The sequence below is a fragment of the Poecilia formosa genome, unplaced genomic scaffold (assembly GCF_000485575.1).
Source record: "Poecilia formosa unplaced genomic scaffold, Poecilia_formosa-5.1.2 Scaffold182, whole genome shotgun sequence".
In the NCBI taxonomy this organism is placed as follows: domain Eukaryota; kingdom Metazoa; phylum Chordata; class Actinopteri; order Cyprinodontiformes; family Poeciliidae; genus Poecilia; species Poecilia formosa.
The window spans coordinates 147496-161865 of record NW_006800121.1 but is presented as its reverse complement, the minus strand read 5'-3'; the positions used below and the strand labels follow the sequence as shown (position 1 = coordinate 161865).

General features: G+C 37.0%; 1 protein-coding gene across 2 annotated transcripts in view; it reads left to right on the top strand.

Moving 5' to 3' along the window:
• The window catches only part of LOC103147379 (3-mercaptopyruvate sulfurtransferase-like), a 35950-nt gene that overhangs the window by 4298 nt on the left and 17282 nt on the right, over positions 1 to 14370 (top strand). The window contains exons 2-3 of one of the 2 annotated variants that reach the window (XM_016678395.1): positions 10780 to 10909; positions 12535 to 13262. In XM_016678395.1, coding sequence (XP_016533881.1) covers positions 10780 to 10909; positions 12535 to 12833 — 429 coding nt within the window. In that variant the 3' untranslated portion in view covers positions 12834 to 13262. Of the gene's footprint in view, positions 1 to 10779; positions 10910 to 12534; positions 13263 to 14370 lie in introns of those variants that run through there. The other variant, XM_016678396.1, reaches the window with a different exon arrangement.

Below are 14370 nucleotides of genomic sequence, written 5' to 3'. Positions count from 1 at the left end.
TTTTCAGATGTTAGCATATTTGAAAGTGATCTTAGTTTATTTTTAGTTGGAAATTCAACTCCATGTTTCCTTGAATATGTGATTTGAGTCTTTTAACAGAAGAAAAGCTGAATAAATACATCTTGTAGTAGCTCCCCAGCACTTGAATTAATTTGCGCGGTCTCAACGGGTGATTTTCAAGGTTTATTTATTTTTCTTTGGTGTGGACCATAAGTCATCTCAATCATCTTGATTACCTCAGTCACCGTAATCACCGTGAAAACTAAACAGATATACAAATATTAGAATATAAACACAAACTTACAACACACAAACAAAATAAAACGTACGTCGCTGCTTTCACCGGGGAACACTAAGTGTTGATAGTGCCAAGCACATCTTCGACAGTTTGTTCAAGTCATTCATTGATACAATGATTTGCCAGCTTTTATTGAGCCTGCCCTCATTTAGCTACAGCAGCCCGTGAGGTACATAACAAAAAAAAAGACTTTACAAAGTGCAAATACAATTAAAACAAAATACAAACCACCAACAGTGCTAATCAAAACAGACAAATATTACTAAGCAATCTGTAACATTCTTTAAATAATTTACAATAAATAGTCTGCAAATTCGAATAATTTAGGCAACTTAATTTAAATGGTTCACTATCCATTACACGTCTCTTGGCAAGGGATACAACGAAATAAAAAAAAAAATCAACACAAAAAGTCAAACGGAATAAACTGCAGAAGCAAAGGGTACATTTGTGTATTTTAGCTACTGTTCACAGGTGTCCTTGCAGCTGTATGGAGTACCATTTTTAACTAATTTGAAAACAAATGTTTATTGATGACCTGTCCGGAACGTTAGCTGGAAATAGGCAGTGGTGGAGAAAGTACTCAAAAAATGTACTTAAGTAAAAGTAAAAAAGTACTGGCTTTTAAAAATACTTAAGTATTAAAAGTAAAAGTACTTGCTGAATGCACCTAATCCCTAAACTGATCTATTTAATTTTAATACATTAGAAATGTGCCATTTTAATGAACAATGCCACAGATAAAGCATGTTTTTATTATGTTTACTCTCTGTAACATAGTTTAGACTTAGATATGTGATTCTATGAATCATAATTTCAGGGATGGAAACATCTTGTCTCATGTCCTAACATAGAATGAACTTCACTCTTTTTTTTGCCACTAGTGGCTTTTATTTTTAAAGAAATCCAACAGAAAGGGGATGGAAAGAAGGTGGGTGGGGGAGGACATGCAACCAATGAGCCACGTAGCAGAGTTGTAGTCAATACCACCTACCCAAGACCAAGTCAAGACCAGCACCCCGCGCTACGTGACACAAAAAACATTAAGTTTTACCTATCAAAATTGCTTCTCAAATTGATCTGAAAGCTCCACATTCCCATAAACACCTAGATATTAAATACTTACAGCTGAAATAAATTTAATCCGAAAAGATCCGTCCAGAAGAATCGGATCGTTCCTGAATGTCATATCAATGCAGACTTTGGTCACTGCGTTGTCCCATATTTGCGACACCTCAGTCAACACCTCTACACAATAATTCAGCGCATGAGTGACAACTTTTTTTCATCGCAGATGCTACATGTGTGTCTCTGTACAGCTAGCTTTGCTAGCATCACGTCCACAGATCTTACCTTTCTTTAAGCTTTCCTTCGAAGTGATGCTAAAAGTTGGACGAAGTCCCCATCGTCTGTGAAAGCGAAGCGCTGCTGGTTTTACATGTCGCCATATCTTATGGTTTATGCAGCGCTCTTATATAACTGACGATTAGACAGACATCTTCTCCCACACAGAGGAAACCACTGCGCATGTCTGGAGCTCCGCGTGCGAGTAAAGGGGGAGGCGATGGATGACAACAGACACGTAAGTCTGAATTTTACGGCGCCACCTTAAGTCCCTGAACTTCACATTTTAACGGACAAAAAACGCAACACGACTTGGATGTACCGAGTAACGCGACAGTTTTGTAGAAATGTAGTGAAGTAGAAAGTACAGATACTTACTGTAAAATGTAGTGGAGTAAAAGTAGAAAGTACCCATTATTAAATCTACTTAAGTAAAGTACAGATACATGAAAATTGTACTTAAGTACAGTAACGAAATACTTGTACTTCCCACAACTGGAGATAGGCACCAGCAACCCTGGTGACCAGACCAGAAAATAAGTTTAAACTGTCGGCTTATTATTTTTGTAGAAAAGAAAATAAACAACAATTACACAAACAGTTTACATACAATGACACAAATTCAATACAAAATAGTTTCCCTGTTTCTTTCCAATTGTTTTATTTTGTATAATCCCTTTTTTGAAATTTAAACATATCATTAGGTATTAAAGGATACTATTCATTTAAACCTAGGTTATTTCACAGTTTATTTTAATCTTTTAAATCTATTTTAGTTTACTATTCTTTTAAGAAGTTAACGTTTTTTAATTTCCTGTTTTAACCATTTCTTCTATTTTAAACCCAACAAACAATTTCACATTCCACACACTGTAACAACAGACATTGAATGTGGTTCAAAGGGGGAAAAAAAACAATAAAACACAACAGACACAATCCAGCAAAAGACCGAATAACTTGTGCTTCAAATCGATGTCTTTTCTCTCCGCTCCTTCTCTTGCTCCTGGGTTCCGGCTCGCCATCTTGTTTCTCACTAGCGGTATCCAACTCAGCAATCGACTCGGAATTTCCCGGTCCAATTTCCAGCAGAACCTCGAAAAGGCCTGGTTTAATAACCAACAAAGCATAACAAAAGTTCATTTAACTCTGCTTGGTACTGAATAAAGTAATATACTCGCCGATTTGGCGGTTGAACGTCGTGTGTGGGTGGGTGGGGGGAGGGGGGCATGCTTCACCCATCTCAGCTCTTCCGTTACTTCCACAGTTTTTGAACATAAAACATAAATGCGCTACTTTAGCTTTCCGTTTCAACGAAATAAAAATACTTTACAAATACGTTCTTAGAAAATATTTCTGGGCAAAACAGATACTGTAAGAACCACCCAGAGATCATTTTTATGGATTAAAGACTCAAACTGTGCTGAGTGTGACACTAAAAATCCACGCTTAGCTTTGAAGAGCTAAAGTAGCATAGCTGACATAAACGTTAGCTCCCTCTAAACGAGGAGGCCAGAGTATCAAAATACCAGACATAAAAAACGTAATCTGAAATAATTTATAATTACTCCGTATCTCATTATAATCGGAGAGCAAAGCCTGCAGGTTTAACTTCTACTTACTTCAGATTGTGACTAGATTAAAACAATACTAAAAAAAGAGCTTGCCAAAATGTCTCTATTACAATTTAAAAAAATAACTGACCATGTATTATCAGTAGTTTTTTCCCAGTGTTAGCAAAATGCCTTATTAGGTTTACGGGGTAACTATTTTTTAATTAAAAGGTAAGTTGCTTTGGATTTCCTTTTTCCCTTGAGAAATGGAAAAAAAACAACCTTGTGTATGTGTGTTTTACAAAGTTTTACCGAAATATTTAACTGAGACACAAAAGCATAGATATCTGCATTGTAAATTGGCATTATGCTAAAATCTGATGTGTCTGTTAATGTGAGGTCATGATTTTTCCTGCTATTGATGTAATCTGCAGTATAGTCAACAAAATACTTTTATTTACACCCTTTGAACTGAGCCATAGTTTGTCATGTTTCACCTATTGGTTGCGTATTATAGTCTAATTGGTAGATCAAATCACTGCAGCCTAATATTTTATTGGGGAATCAAAATAATCTTATCGTTTTACTTATTTTCAATTATAAAATCTGGGGAGCATTCGAGTACAGTCTTCATTACTCAGATACCCCAAAATAAAATTTATCTAAATAAAGCACTTTCAGAAGTAACCTGTAATAATCAAAGTGCATCTTTGTCATAGCATAAACACCAATGTTTACACTGTTTTTCAATGTTTCCATGCAATGCATGTAAGGCACCTATTAGGGTGCGTTCACACTGCAGCCTGAAGTGACCCAATTCAGATTTTTTGGCAATTCGGATTTTTTTGCCAGGGCCGTTCACACTGCCAGTATGACCTGTATGCGTTCTGCAGTCTGAACGGGCAAACGACCTGAAAGTGTCCCGCATGCGCAGTAGAGGGTACAATAACGTCAGCGTTCTCAGTGTTCTGTCAACCGCCATAAAAAGAAGAAGTGCTCAGTGTTTGCGGAAGTAAACGTGGAGGCTAACGGTGGAGTTTAGCTTACATATTTGAAGTTGTCCAACCGGAGCAGCATATTAACAACTTAATCCTCATATTGTCCGTCATGGTTGTTGTTTTTCTTCCCGCTTGCGCGTATTAGGACGCAGAATAGTGAGATTTGTTGAGAATCAGTGACGTTCCGTTCGGATGAATGCAACCTGGACGTTAGGTCACATTTGAATCGGATACGTATCGGATATGGGTCCCATTCAAAAAAGAATCCGACCTGTGCTGTTCACACTGCCATGAAAAGATCGGATACAGGTCGCATTACGTCAAAAAAAAACTATTAACACCTATGTATGCAAAACATATGAAGTCATGATTTAAACCCCAAAATGCATTTTAAACACTAACCTTGTTTAATTAGATTAAATAAATAATAATAGTACATAAATAACAACAACGTTAACATAGAATTTTTTTCATTTTGAATACAAATTATTCTTTTGACATTTTCTGAATTTCTCTTCCTCTAACTTCAATTCGAGCCACAATCTTCCCATGCTCCAATTCTGCATCGAAAGGTTGCCATACTGCAGCTGAGACGAGTAGAGTCATATCGTCCTCTAGGAGTTCTTTCGTACTGGAGTCATCGGTATCCCTGACACCGATTATGATGACTTCCATGTTCTCCTCCTTTTGAGCCTGTGAATACAGTACAAACGAATATTATTTTATATTGTAAATATAATCCTGTTTGTGAGTTTTCATCTTGTCATCTAAAGACGAGAACAAAAACGACAAACAAGATCAAGACTAAATGTAAAAGAAGAAAATAACTTGATAATATGTACTGTTTACTTCTGATTTACATTTTATAAGTTCATTTATTTTGTGCATTTCAGCAATAAGGAAGTTCAAAGTGCTTCATATATTTAAAATGTTTTACAGTCACCAAAGGCAAATCAAGCAACAATAAGCATAGCATTTTGTCACATGACATCATCAAAATCATTAATTTAGTGGATGTTGGTTTCAGATCTGTGGTACACTTATGTTATATGTGTGTTTCTCATTTCTTTTAAGTGTTGTTTTCGAAATGCATAATAGACTTGAGCCAGAAAATATTGAATAGTTAACCGGATGTTCATATATTTTGGCGATAAGGCATTCACTGGCTTTGAAATTGACCAAAAAAAAAAAAAAAAATTAGGTGTAACTCTGAGCAATAGCACATCAAACTTTGTGTATATCTCAAAAGTTTTTAAATAGGTTAAATTAGAAGGCTTAAATTTTAAAAGATGTCAGTTAAATTTTCTAAATCAACTTAAAATGAAGTTTACTTCTTCAGGAATTGACAACATACCTCTACTTTTGTGTATGCCGTGCTTTGCAGCTGTGGGCCATATCCGTGTTCTACCATGGTTGCCTCTCTCCACAATGACAGCTCCATTGTGCAGCTGCCCTGCAATTACAAACATGACTGCCAAATTAGACATGTATCAAGTAGTTATCTAATGTCAATAAATAGATAAAACCCACCAATCTACTTTTTCTGACCACAGGCTACACAACAAGCTAGTTTTGCGTCAACTTGAAAATTTTCAGATGAGTTCAAAGTTGCAGTATATAACTTCTATGACAATATGCTTTGTACATTTTTGTGTAAACTATTTCTCTCTATACTGTAGATCCATCACATATCAACACATCTGATATTTCAATATCAGTTCATATATTGGTTAATTTACATTCTTGCCATGTGCCTTTGCATATGGAAAGTGTATTTTTGCACTGCCATGTACAAAATTACACAAGAGGGTCTCGGCACTGTCAATCATTAGTGCACATGCTGTTCATTTCCACCCAACACGGTGCAAGAAGTGTTACTTCACTGTTAAGTGAATCTTCAGTCTTAAGTGCAAATGGCATTAAGAACTTACTTTTTCTTTCCCACAGATTATCTGTTTTTGTAAAAGCTGAGAACTGCAGCTTTGAACAAATCTTAAAACAAGTTATCAAACCTCTTTGAGCCTGGCACTGCGGATCGGCACCTCGCTTCTCCCAGATTTAACTAGTCTCACTGCAGTAAACTGAAAAGTAAAAAAAAAAATAAAAATTTAGAGTTCACATATTGTTCTATAATGGGGCATTTCATGTTAGCCTGTAGTTAGTTGATATCTAGAGCTAGCAAATTAAGTCTGAGATTAAATTATGAAATTACAAGTAATATAAAAATTCATACCTCAATAATTTCTCCTTTTACACTTAACAGGCCTCCCCCCACTGTTATTTTATCCAAACAGGTCAAGGGGGCTGGAGGATCTAACGGTGCCTTTCCCTTGTCTGTTATCTCCGCGGTAATGTTCACCTTTGGATCCTTAGAGAACTGGGTTGTTGGCAGGATATGGATAAAGAAGGGAGGCTCATTACCTTTCAGGGCATAACCCCTCAAAATGTATGATTCGCCCTCTGTAACAATGGCTTGCTGACTGTTTTTTACTTTGTAGGACTTTGGCCTTCCCATTTGTCAGTCCCCAGCTAATTGTTCTTTCCTCCTCTTTTATTTGTAAGATCCTTATGTTGACTGGGGGCGGTTTGAAAAATGGTGTGTCAGGTTTGTATGATAATATTTTAGTTAAAGCCATCCTATGGGGAAAGAAAAAGAGAGAAACTCAATTTCAATAAATGTCAATTACAAACCCCATCAACAGTCAACTGTGCCATCTGCTGAACCCCACACTTTAATGGGGGCCCATAATTCTAACTTGGGCCCATAATTCTAGCAGTTTACCTGCTGCTCAACAGCAGGTAAACTGCTATTCAGCGGCTGTTGAACTGATCAGTTAACAGCTGTTGTGTTACACAGCAAATTCAAGTGTTAGATTTCCAGTGTAAGTGTTGTATGTTAAAAATACAGTGTTAATTCAACAACATGAGTGTTAGTTTCCCTAACACTCACTAAAGAGTTCCAAAGAGTTAAACAAAAAGTAATCCAGTCCAGTGTTGATTTCTAAATTAACACCAACTGTGTAAATCAACACTCAGTTTGGTGTTGATTTATAAATCAACATCAGACAGTTCCTCCCACAATTGTAACATATTTGTGACATCACATCAGGGAAGGAGCTACAGGTAGGGCAGGGGTTGCAGCAGCTGCCCCTGGCCTGGACCTACAGGGGGACCACATGGGAGGCAGAACATGCCTTCAGGGATCCAAATTTTCTTTATAACATCTGATGAGAACTGTAAAGTAGAGCCCTCTCCTGTTGAGAACCGTACACATACCCCAGTAGATTATATAGTAGGGTGCCCCATTGTTCAGCCATGTGCAGAGGGGGGGGAGAGGGGGATGGGGGTGCTTGAGCACCTGCCCCTTTTGCTCCTTGCCCCCAAGTGCCCTTTTGGTCAAATTCTTTTTTTTTCTAAGTTCTCTTCTAACACATAAAAACATGTACTAAAATTATTTGTTTTTTTGTTGGGTTTTTTTTTGTACAACATAATAAGCCAACCCCCTCATCTTGTTACCCGGGCATGATGTAGTTGCCTCTTGCACAGTGAGATAAGGCGGCTAACTGGAGCTCAACGTAGAGAACGTTCCAGATTACAGAACAATTTTTGGTGAATTAAAAAAAAAGAGTTTTTGGTGAATAAAGTGGAGTAGACTTGCTTCTTGTCAGATGACGGAAAACATTGAAGTATCGTTTCTGCTTCAGCATGGAGTAGCGGTTTAAGCAGAGAGGTAATGAAATACAACAGACATTGACAGGCCTCTGCGTCTGCCTTTCTCTGAAGAACTACTGATCAAGGGCGTAGGAACGAGTCTGTCATTGGGGGGACGCATATCGGAAACCTGACAGATCAGTAAAAGGCTTGAGCAGAAATGTCAAACTATTGGGCCGTCAACGCGTCAGTAACGCGTTACTCTAATCTGACTCCTTATTTCAGTAACAAGTAATCTAACACATTACTATTTACAATCCAATAATCAGATTAAAGTTATGCATCCACGTACCATAATTACTGTCATTCCAGGATGAACACTCACTTTATCATTTGCCTCACAACTAGCAAGATAAATTCTCTGGTAGCACATAGCCTGCCAGATTCTGATATATCTTATTGGTCAAAAGACATTGATATAAATTGACTGGCAATTGAACAGGTTCTGCCTCTTTCTAAAACCAAAGAAAAAAACAAATCATAAAATAGGACTCAGCAGCTTTAAACTCAATACAGCAGTTTGACCAACAAAGATATAATCTAAAAAAAAAAACAAGTTTAGTACTTCTTGAACACTTTCAGTGCAACAATTTGATCTACAAAATAAATAAAAATGATACTTTTCACATCTAACAGACCCTTAGCTCCTCACTGATAACTCAGCCTCACTTTCCAGCTCTGCATTCAGTAACTTACCAAACATGAGCCATGAAAAACACTGAGGCAAAAAACCTAAATGTTTTTATTCTCCTGTCATTTTCAGCCACAAACATTTAACTAAAATATCTACGGATATATGTTTCTGTCTCTGCCTCCCTTTGACTCTCTGCAGCCTGATGTTCCTGCATGGATTCATGGATTCACAACAGACACTACAGTAATTTACAGTGTCAGAATATGAACTAAAGATAAAAAGTATGTTTTTATTATACAGAATGAGAATTTAAACAACTTAAATTTCAGATGTTTACGTTATTATACATCTCAACTATTTACTGTGTAACCTATTTCCCATAGCACAAATTTTCACTCATTTATTTTTAAACCTCTCCTCAAGCGCTTTTCTTTTCATGTCTCCTAACCTTTAACCTTACAGAGTGGAAATAAAGAACAAAATATTGAAACATTGAAAGAAATCAACCTGACATCAGTCTTCACCAGTTCTCCTTTGTGGTTCTATTGTAATTAAAATAATTTTTATATCTTCACACCCTGAAAATCCACCTGGCTCTCCTATGTCTTCCCTGACCTGATCCTCTCATACTAAAATAGTTTAGTTTATTTAAAAATTAAAAACAGTTAATACATATTTCAATACACTAAATGAAGATCTCACCAGAGCTTCTTCGTTTTTCTTCAACATCAATAGCACTGCTGTTCTCCTAAATATATAATATAATATAATATAATATAATATAATATAATATAATATAATATACATCTTACGTGGTCGAGTATGATCAGGTGTTGTGTAGCCATCATTGCTCACTTTAAATAATAAAAAGGCTCATTTTGCTGCTGTTTCGCTGCTGATGAAATAAAACACTGTGGCGCTAGATTAGCTAACTTTTAGACGAAGTTAGCAGTAAAATTTTGGACATGTGACTATTCCAGAATTAAAACAGCTAAACTAAAAAGATTTAGTTCTATATATGAAAGTAAACTGACAACAAGATGTTATAAATGAGCCATATTCATGGCAACATTCCTGACAGACAGTTTACCTCATTCATACGGAGTTTCTGGCTCCCGCTGTTGCCTTTGAGCTGTTCAGAGGGGGGAGGGGCAGGAAGCGCTCTGCTGAATGCGCTGTGTTGCGCCTTCAAAATAAAAGCACGCGAGTGGAAAATTTTTAAAATTCTTCACAACTGCTGTGAAATTATTGGGGGGCACGAATGTGACTGTCTCTAATATTGGGGGGGACATGTCCCCCCGTACCCCCCCGCTTCCTACGCCTATGCTACTGAGCGGGAGGAGACAGCCAGGTGAGGAAAAACTGTTCTTATCTATCGATTCAGTATTTTTATCATACAGATATTAGGCTGTTGTTGTTGTGCTATTAGCTAGCTGCTAGCTAACTACTTTGCTAGCAAAGCAAGATAGCTGTCATTCCCTGTATCATTAACGATACAGGGAAGATATATCTTCCCTATATCGCTTCCCTGTATCGCTTCCCTGTTAATGATAACAGTCATTCTTTAGTATCGCTTATGCAATAAGGGCACATCGCCCGTCCAAAACCAATCATCTCCATAATGGATTTATGTCCGATCTTCTAATTTCCTTTGCTGCATAACGTACATTGCATTTATTCTAGCGTTAGGTAAATGTATCTTGAAGGAAAATAGCACTTAAATAAAAGTCCAACAAGGATATTCATTTAGAATTAAAAATAACTGACCCTGATTTACCATGATAGATATAATGTGTGTAATAAAAGTGTGTCATTAATGAAGGGGAAAAAACTCAATCCAGACTTTAAGTATGTTTAGGGTCTGGTTCGCAGAGTATGAAGTTATTATTTTTTTCCCCCCAATTATTAAATGAAAAACAAAATAACTTCAGTTACGTAAAATAAAATTGTAATCAAAACTTTTGGAATTGTAATGATTTATTTTTTAAAAACAAAATGTTTTTTTAATAAATTTGTTCTAAATTAAATAACTCATTTTTGTCTTGTGAACTTAAAAAATTATTTGCCAAACATAAACTTTTATTTGCACACATCAGAAATATTTTGTTGCGATTTTGGGCCCTGCCCACAATGTCATGTGAGAAAAAAGTTTTTTAAGCAAAACTCAGTAGGCTTTTCTCATTGTGACATGCATTAACAATTCAATTTTTTTTTTTTTTTTTTTTTTCTGTAGTTCCACNCAAGGCGAGCCTGAACCAGTCCTGGGTGAAGAGCTATGAAGATGTGCTGGAGAACATCAAGACCAAGAAGGTCCAGGTGGTGGACGCCAGGTCTGGTGGCAGGTTCCAGGGTACCGACCCAGAACCAAGAGGAGGTGAGGAGGGCCTAAAAATGCATTGTTAACAAACATTAATAAATGCTTAATGTGCTTGTGTAATAATCCTAGAATCACACGAGACCAATTTATGTAGGAAATGGGCTGAAAATGAAACCTGACATGGGATAGTCCAAAGATTCAATGCCACAAACTACAGCCAGCCAGACTGACTGTGTTTTACTGGTTTTGAGTCAAGAGGTCAACTTTATTTGTGGCAGGAAGAGGTTGTAAAGGAAAGGAGTTAATTAAAAATAATCAAGAGTTATCTGTTGTCACTCCATAAAACCATAAAAAGCATGCAAAATCAGTTGTGATAGACAGAAATAAAGTAATTACTGGAGATGTGCTTGTAAGCATTTTGTGGTCAATGACTGATCTTTGATAAGGCGTTGACTTGAAGATATTGGTTTCAGGTTAATTTCATTTCTCTTTTAAGAGGTAAAATATAAGCACAGCATTGAAAACTGTTTATTTTATAAGTGGGAGTGGAAGGTCTCTGTAAAACAGGATTATACTATTAAGACAAAATAAGAATGGAGTTGAAATGTAAAAAAACTAAAATTAGCATTGCTAGCTACTTGGGTCATCTAGCCTATAAGTTTCCAAATCTATTATGTTCCATCACAGACTTTGAAAGCTCAAAAGAATGAAATTGAGAAAATTTTCTGTAATACAGTTTGCCTTCCTGTTATCGGCTGAAAGACTCACTCTCTCACACTTCATCTCAGAATTCTTTGTTTTAAATACTTTTACTGTCTTTACTTCTGACTTTATGTGAAGCACACCACTGATACTGCAAATGATAAACCTTCTTCCTTCACCTTCTTCCTTCAGTAACAACTTCCACAGTTAGGAGTAATGTTACCATGACGCGGTTGCACTAATTTTTACTAAATTTTTTCAGTTTTCCAACAATCGGTTTCCAGCCGTTTTCTTGGTGCATCTCTAGAGAACACAGTGCTACAACAATAAAGTTGAGTTGTTGAATGCAAACAAGATTAGGTGGGTCTTTATTCCCACTTCAGATTATTATTAAGCTAAAATGGAGCTGTGACTGCAAAGGTAAAATCACATTTAGATTAGGTTATCAAAGTACTGATTTCCCCCAATGCTATTGATAAATATCATGTAAAAGTTCCGGTTGATGAGGGGCCAAACTATTCAAAACCAGCAATGAAACCTTAAAATAAATTCTATAACTAACAGGAGTTTGGTGAATATGAGGCCATCAATAATGTTATGTTGTCATTTCTTTTCTATTGTCCTTAAAAGTTACGATTTCTGTTGGGATAAAACCATAAATCTTGACTAAAAATCATTGTCATCCTGGTTCAGCGATACTGAGAGCTGATATGAGGCCTGAAAAGCTTGTTGGCTTGGAGATGAAGCTTCCCTTGGCAGCCACGCCCCGTTGCTACACACAGTTGTTTTTACTCACAATGACAGTGCACAAATTTACCAGTCTGATTACTACAGCAGGAAAGCACTACAATGTGAACTCTGAACGTTTTATGAGCCAAATGACTTCATTGAAAGTTCGGCTTCTTGCAGTTCTTGAACTTTACTAGTTGAAAACAAAATAATTTTCGACACTCTTTCCCCATTTATCCATCTCCCCTCAGATATACAGTCTGGGCATTTCCTCGGAGCAATCAACATGCCCTACACAACTTTCCTGGAACCTAATGGAAAGCATAAGAGCACCGAGGCCCTGACCAAGCTCTTCGAGAACGCTGGAGTGGACCCGAAAAAGCCAATCTGGGCTTCCTGCGGTTCGGGAGTCACCGCCTGCCACGTTCTTCTGGCTGCCGACCGGCTTGGACACACCGATCTTTATCTCTACGACGGCGCCTGGGTGGAGTGGTTCAAGAGGGCTTCTCCAGAGCTCATCATCTCTGAGGGGGAGGGAAAGAAGGCCTAAACCATTTTTAAAATAAGCTAGGAGCCGGATTAGGTTGCTGTTTGAAATGGGACTAGTCTGTTTGCTGTGGAAAGTAAGAGTACAACACTTAACTTATGCTGCAGGGTGTGTATTCTCATTTACTAATGTTGGGATGATAGAGAAAGCTATTAAAAAAACGTTTAACATAAATGAAGTGCTTTATAAATGTAAGTTAACAGGGGAAGATGTAGGTTTTCTGCAGCTGAAGAGCATTTTATGAAACTTTTTTACATTATGCAGATAGGACTTTTTTTTAACAGATCTATGTATAATTTCTTATCTGTTTTCTCTTCTGGCATCATTGGACAGCAGGAATATTACATTCCTTGATTAATGTTCACATGTAATTATGCACGATTTGCTTTTGTTTCTGAAACATAAAATAAATAAAATGTTATCTTGGGTAAATGTGTTTTTTTTTTCTTCAAAAGATGGAAAATATGTTAAGTTTTATATGCATAAAAATTGACTAGAAAAAGTCAAAAAGAAGAGAAATGCAAGCCTGCTTGTAATTTCTATTCATGCATTTGTAAAGTGTAGAGTTTTTATCTAATGTGGAATCCAAAATGTTTATTNCAAACAAGGTGAGGAGTGTATTTATCACGCTTTAGAGTTGGATGGGTGTTTATCTTTCAGCAGGAAAACGACCATAAACATAAAGCCAGAGCTAAAATGGAAAGGTTTCACTCCAAGCATATGCTACAATGGTCTAGAAGTCCAGAAATAAACACAAAACTTGAAAACTAAAAGAAATGCTCTCTATTAAATTCAATTAAACTTCAACTGTATTACAACACAGTTCAAAAATGTAACTTCTTAGATGGGTAAAGTTATAAAACTACAACACTTTGTTTTGCTCCACCACATAAAATTAGAATTTTCGCCTGAAACATTATGCAAAAGATGTGAATAATTTTATGTCTCTTCTTTTTAGTTAAACTGAAAGATGATCTGCAGTAATCTGAATATGATCTTGAAAAAGTTTGTTGCAGGATACCTGCTCCATACCTGCATAAATACCTCCATAATATCAAAAATAACCCCTGGTGGTAGTACATCCATATAGGCAGATAAAGACAAACGTTTTAAGTAAGAATAAAATATATGCATGAAAACAACACTATTACTGAAAAATCATAATAAATAAAAATCCCCACCCCCTCCTGCCTTCTTTTTTCAGACGTCCTCCCGGGGCATTTCCCAGGGGCGATTAGCATCCCCTTCACATCTCTCCTGGATTCCTCTGGAAAATATCACAGCACCGAGGAGCTGGCCAAAGTCTTCCAGCAGGCCGGGGTGGACCTGGAGAAGCCGCTCTGGGCTTCCTGCAGTTTGGGAATCACAGCGTGTCACGTGATTCTGGCTGCTCACCGGCTTGGCTACTCTGGGGTTGGTCTTTACGACGGATCCTGGACGGAGTTTTTCAAAAGGGCTCCTCCAGAGCTCATCGTCTCAGAGGGAAAGAAGGTCTGATCTGGTTGAGCACTTTCAGTGGAAACTGTTAAAGGTTCCAATC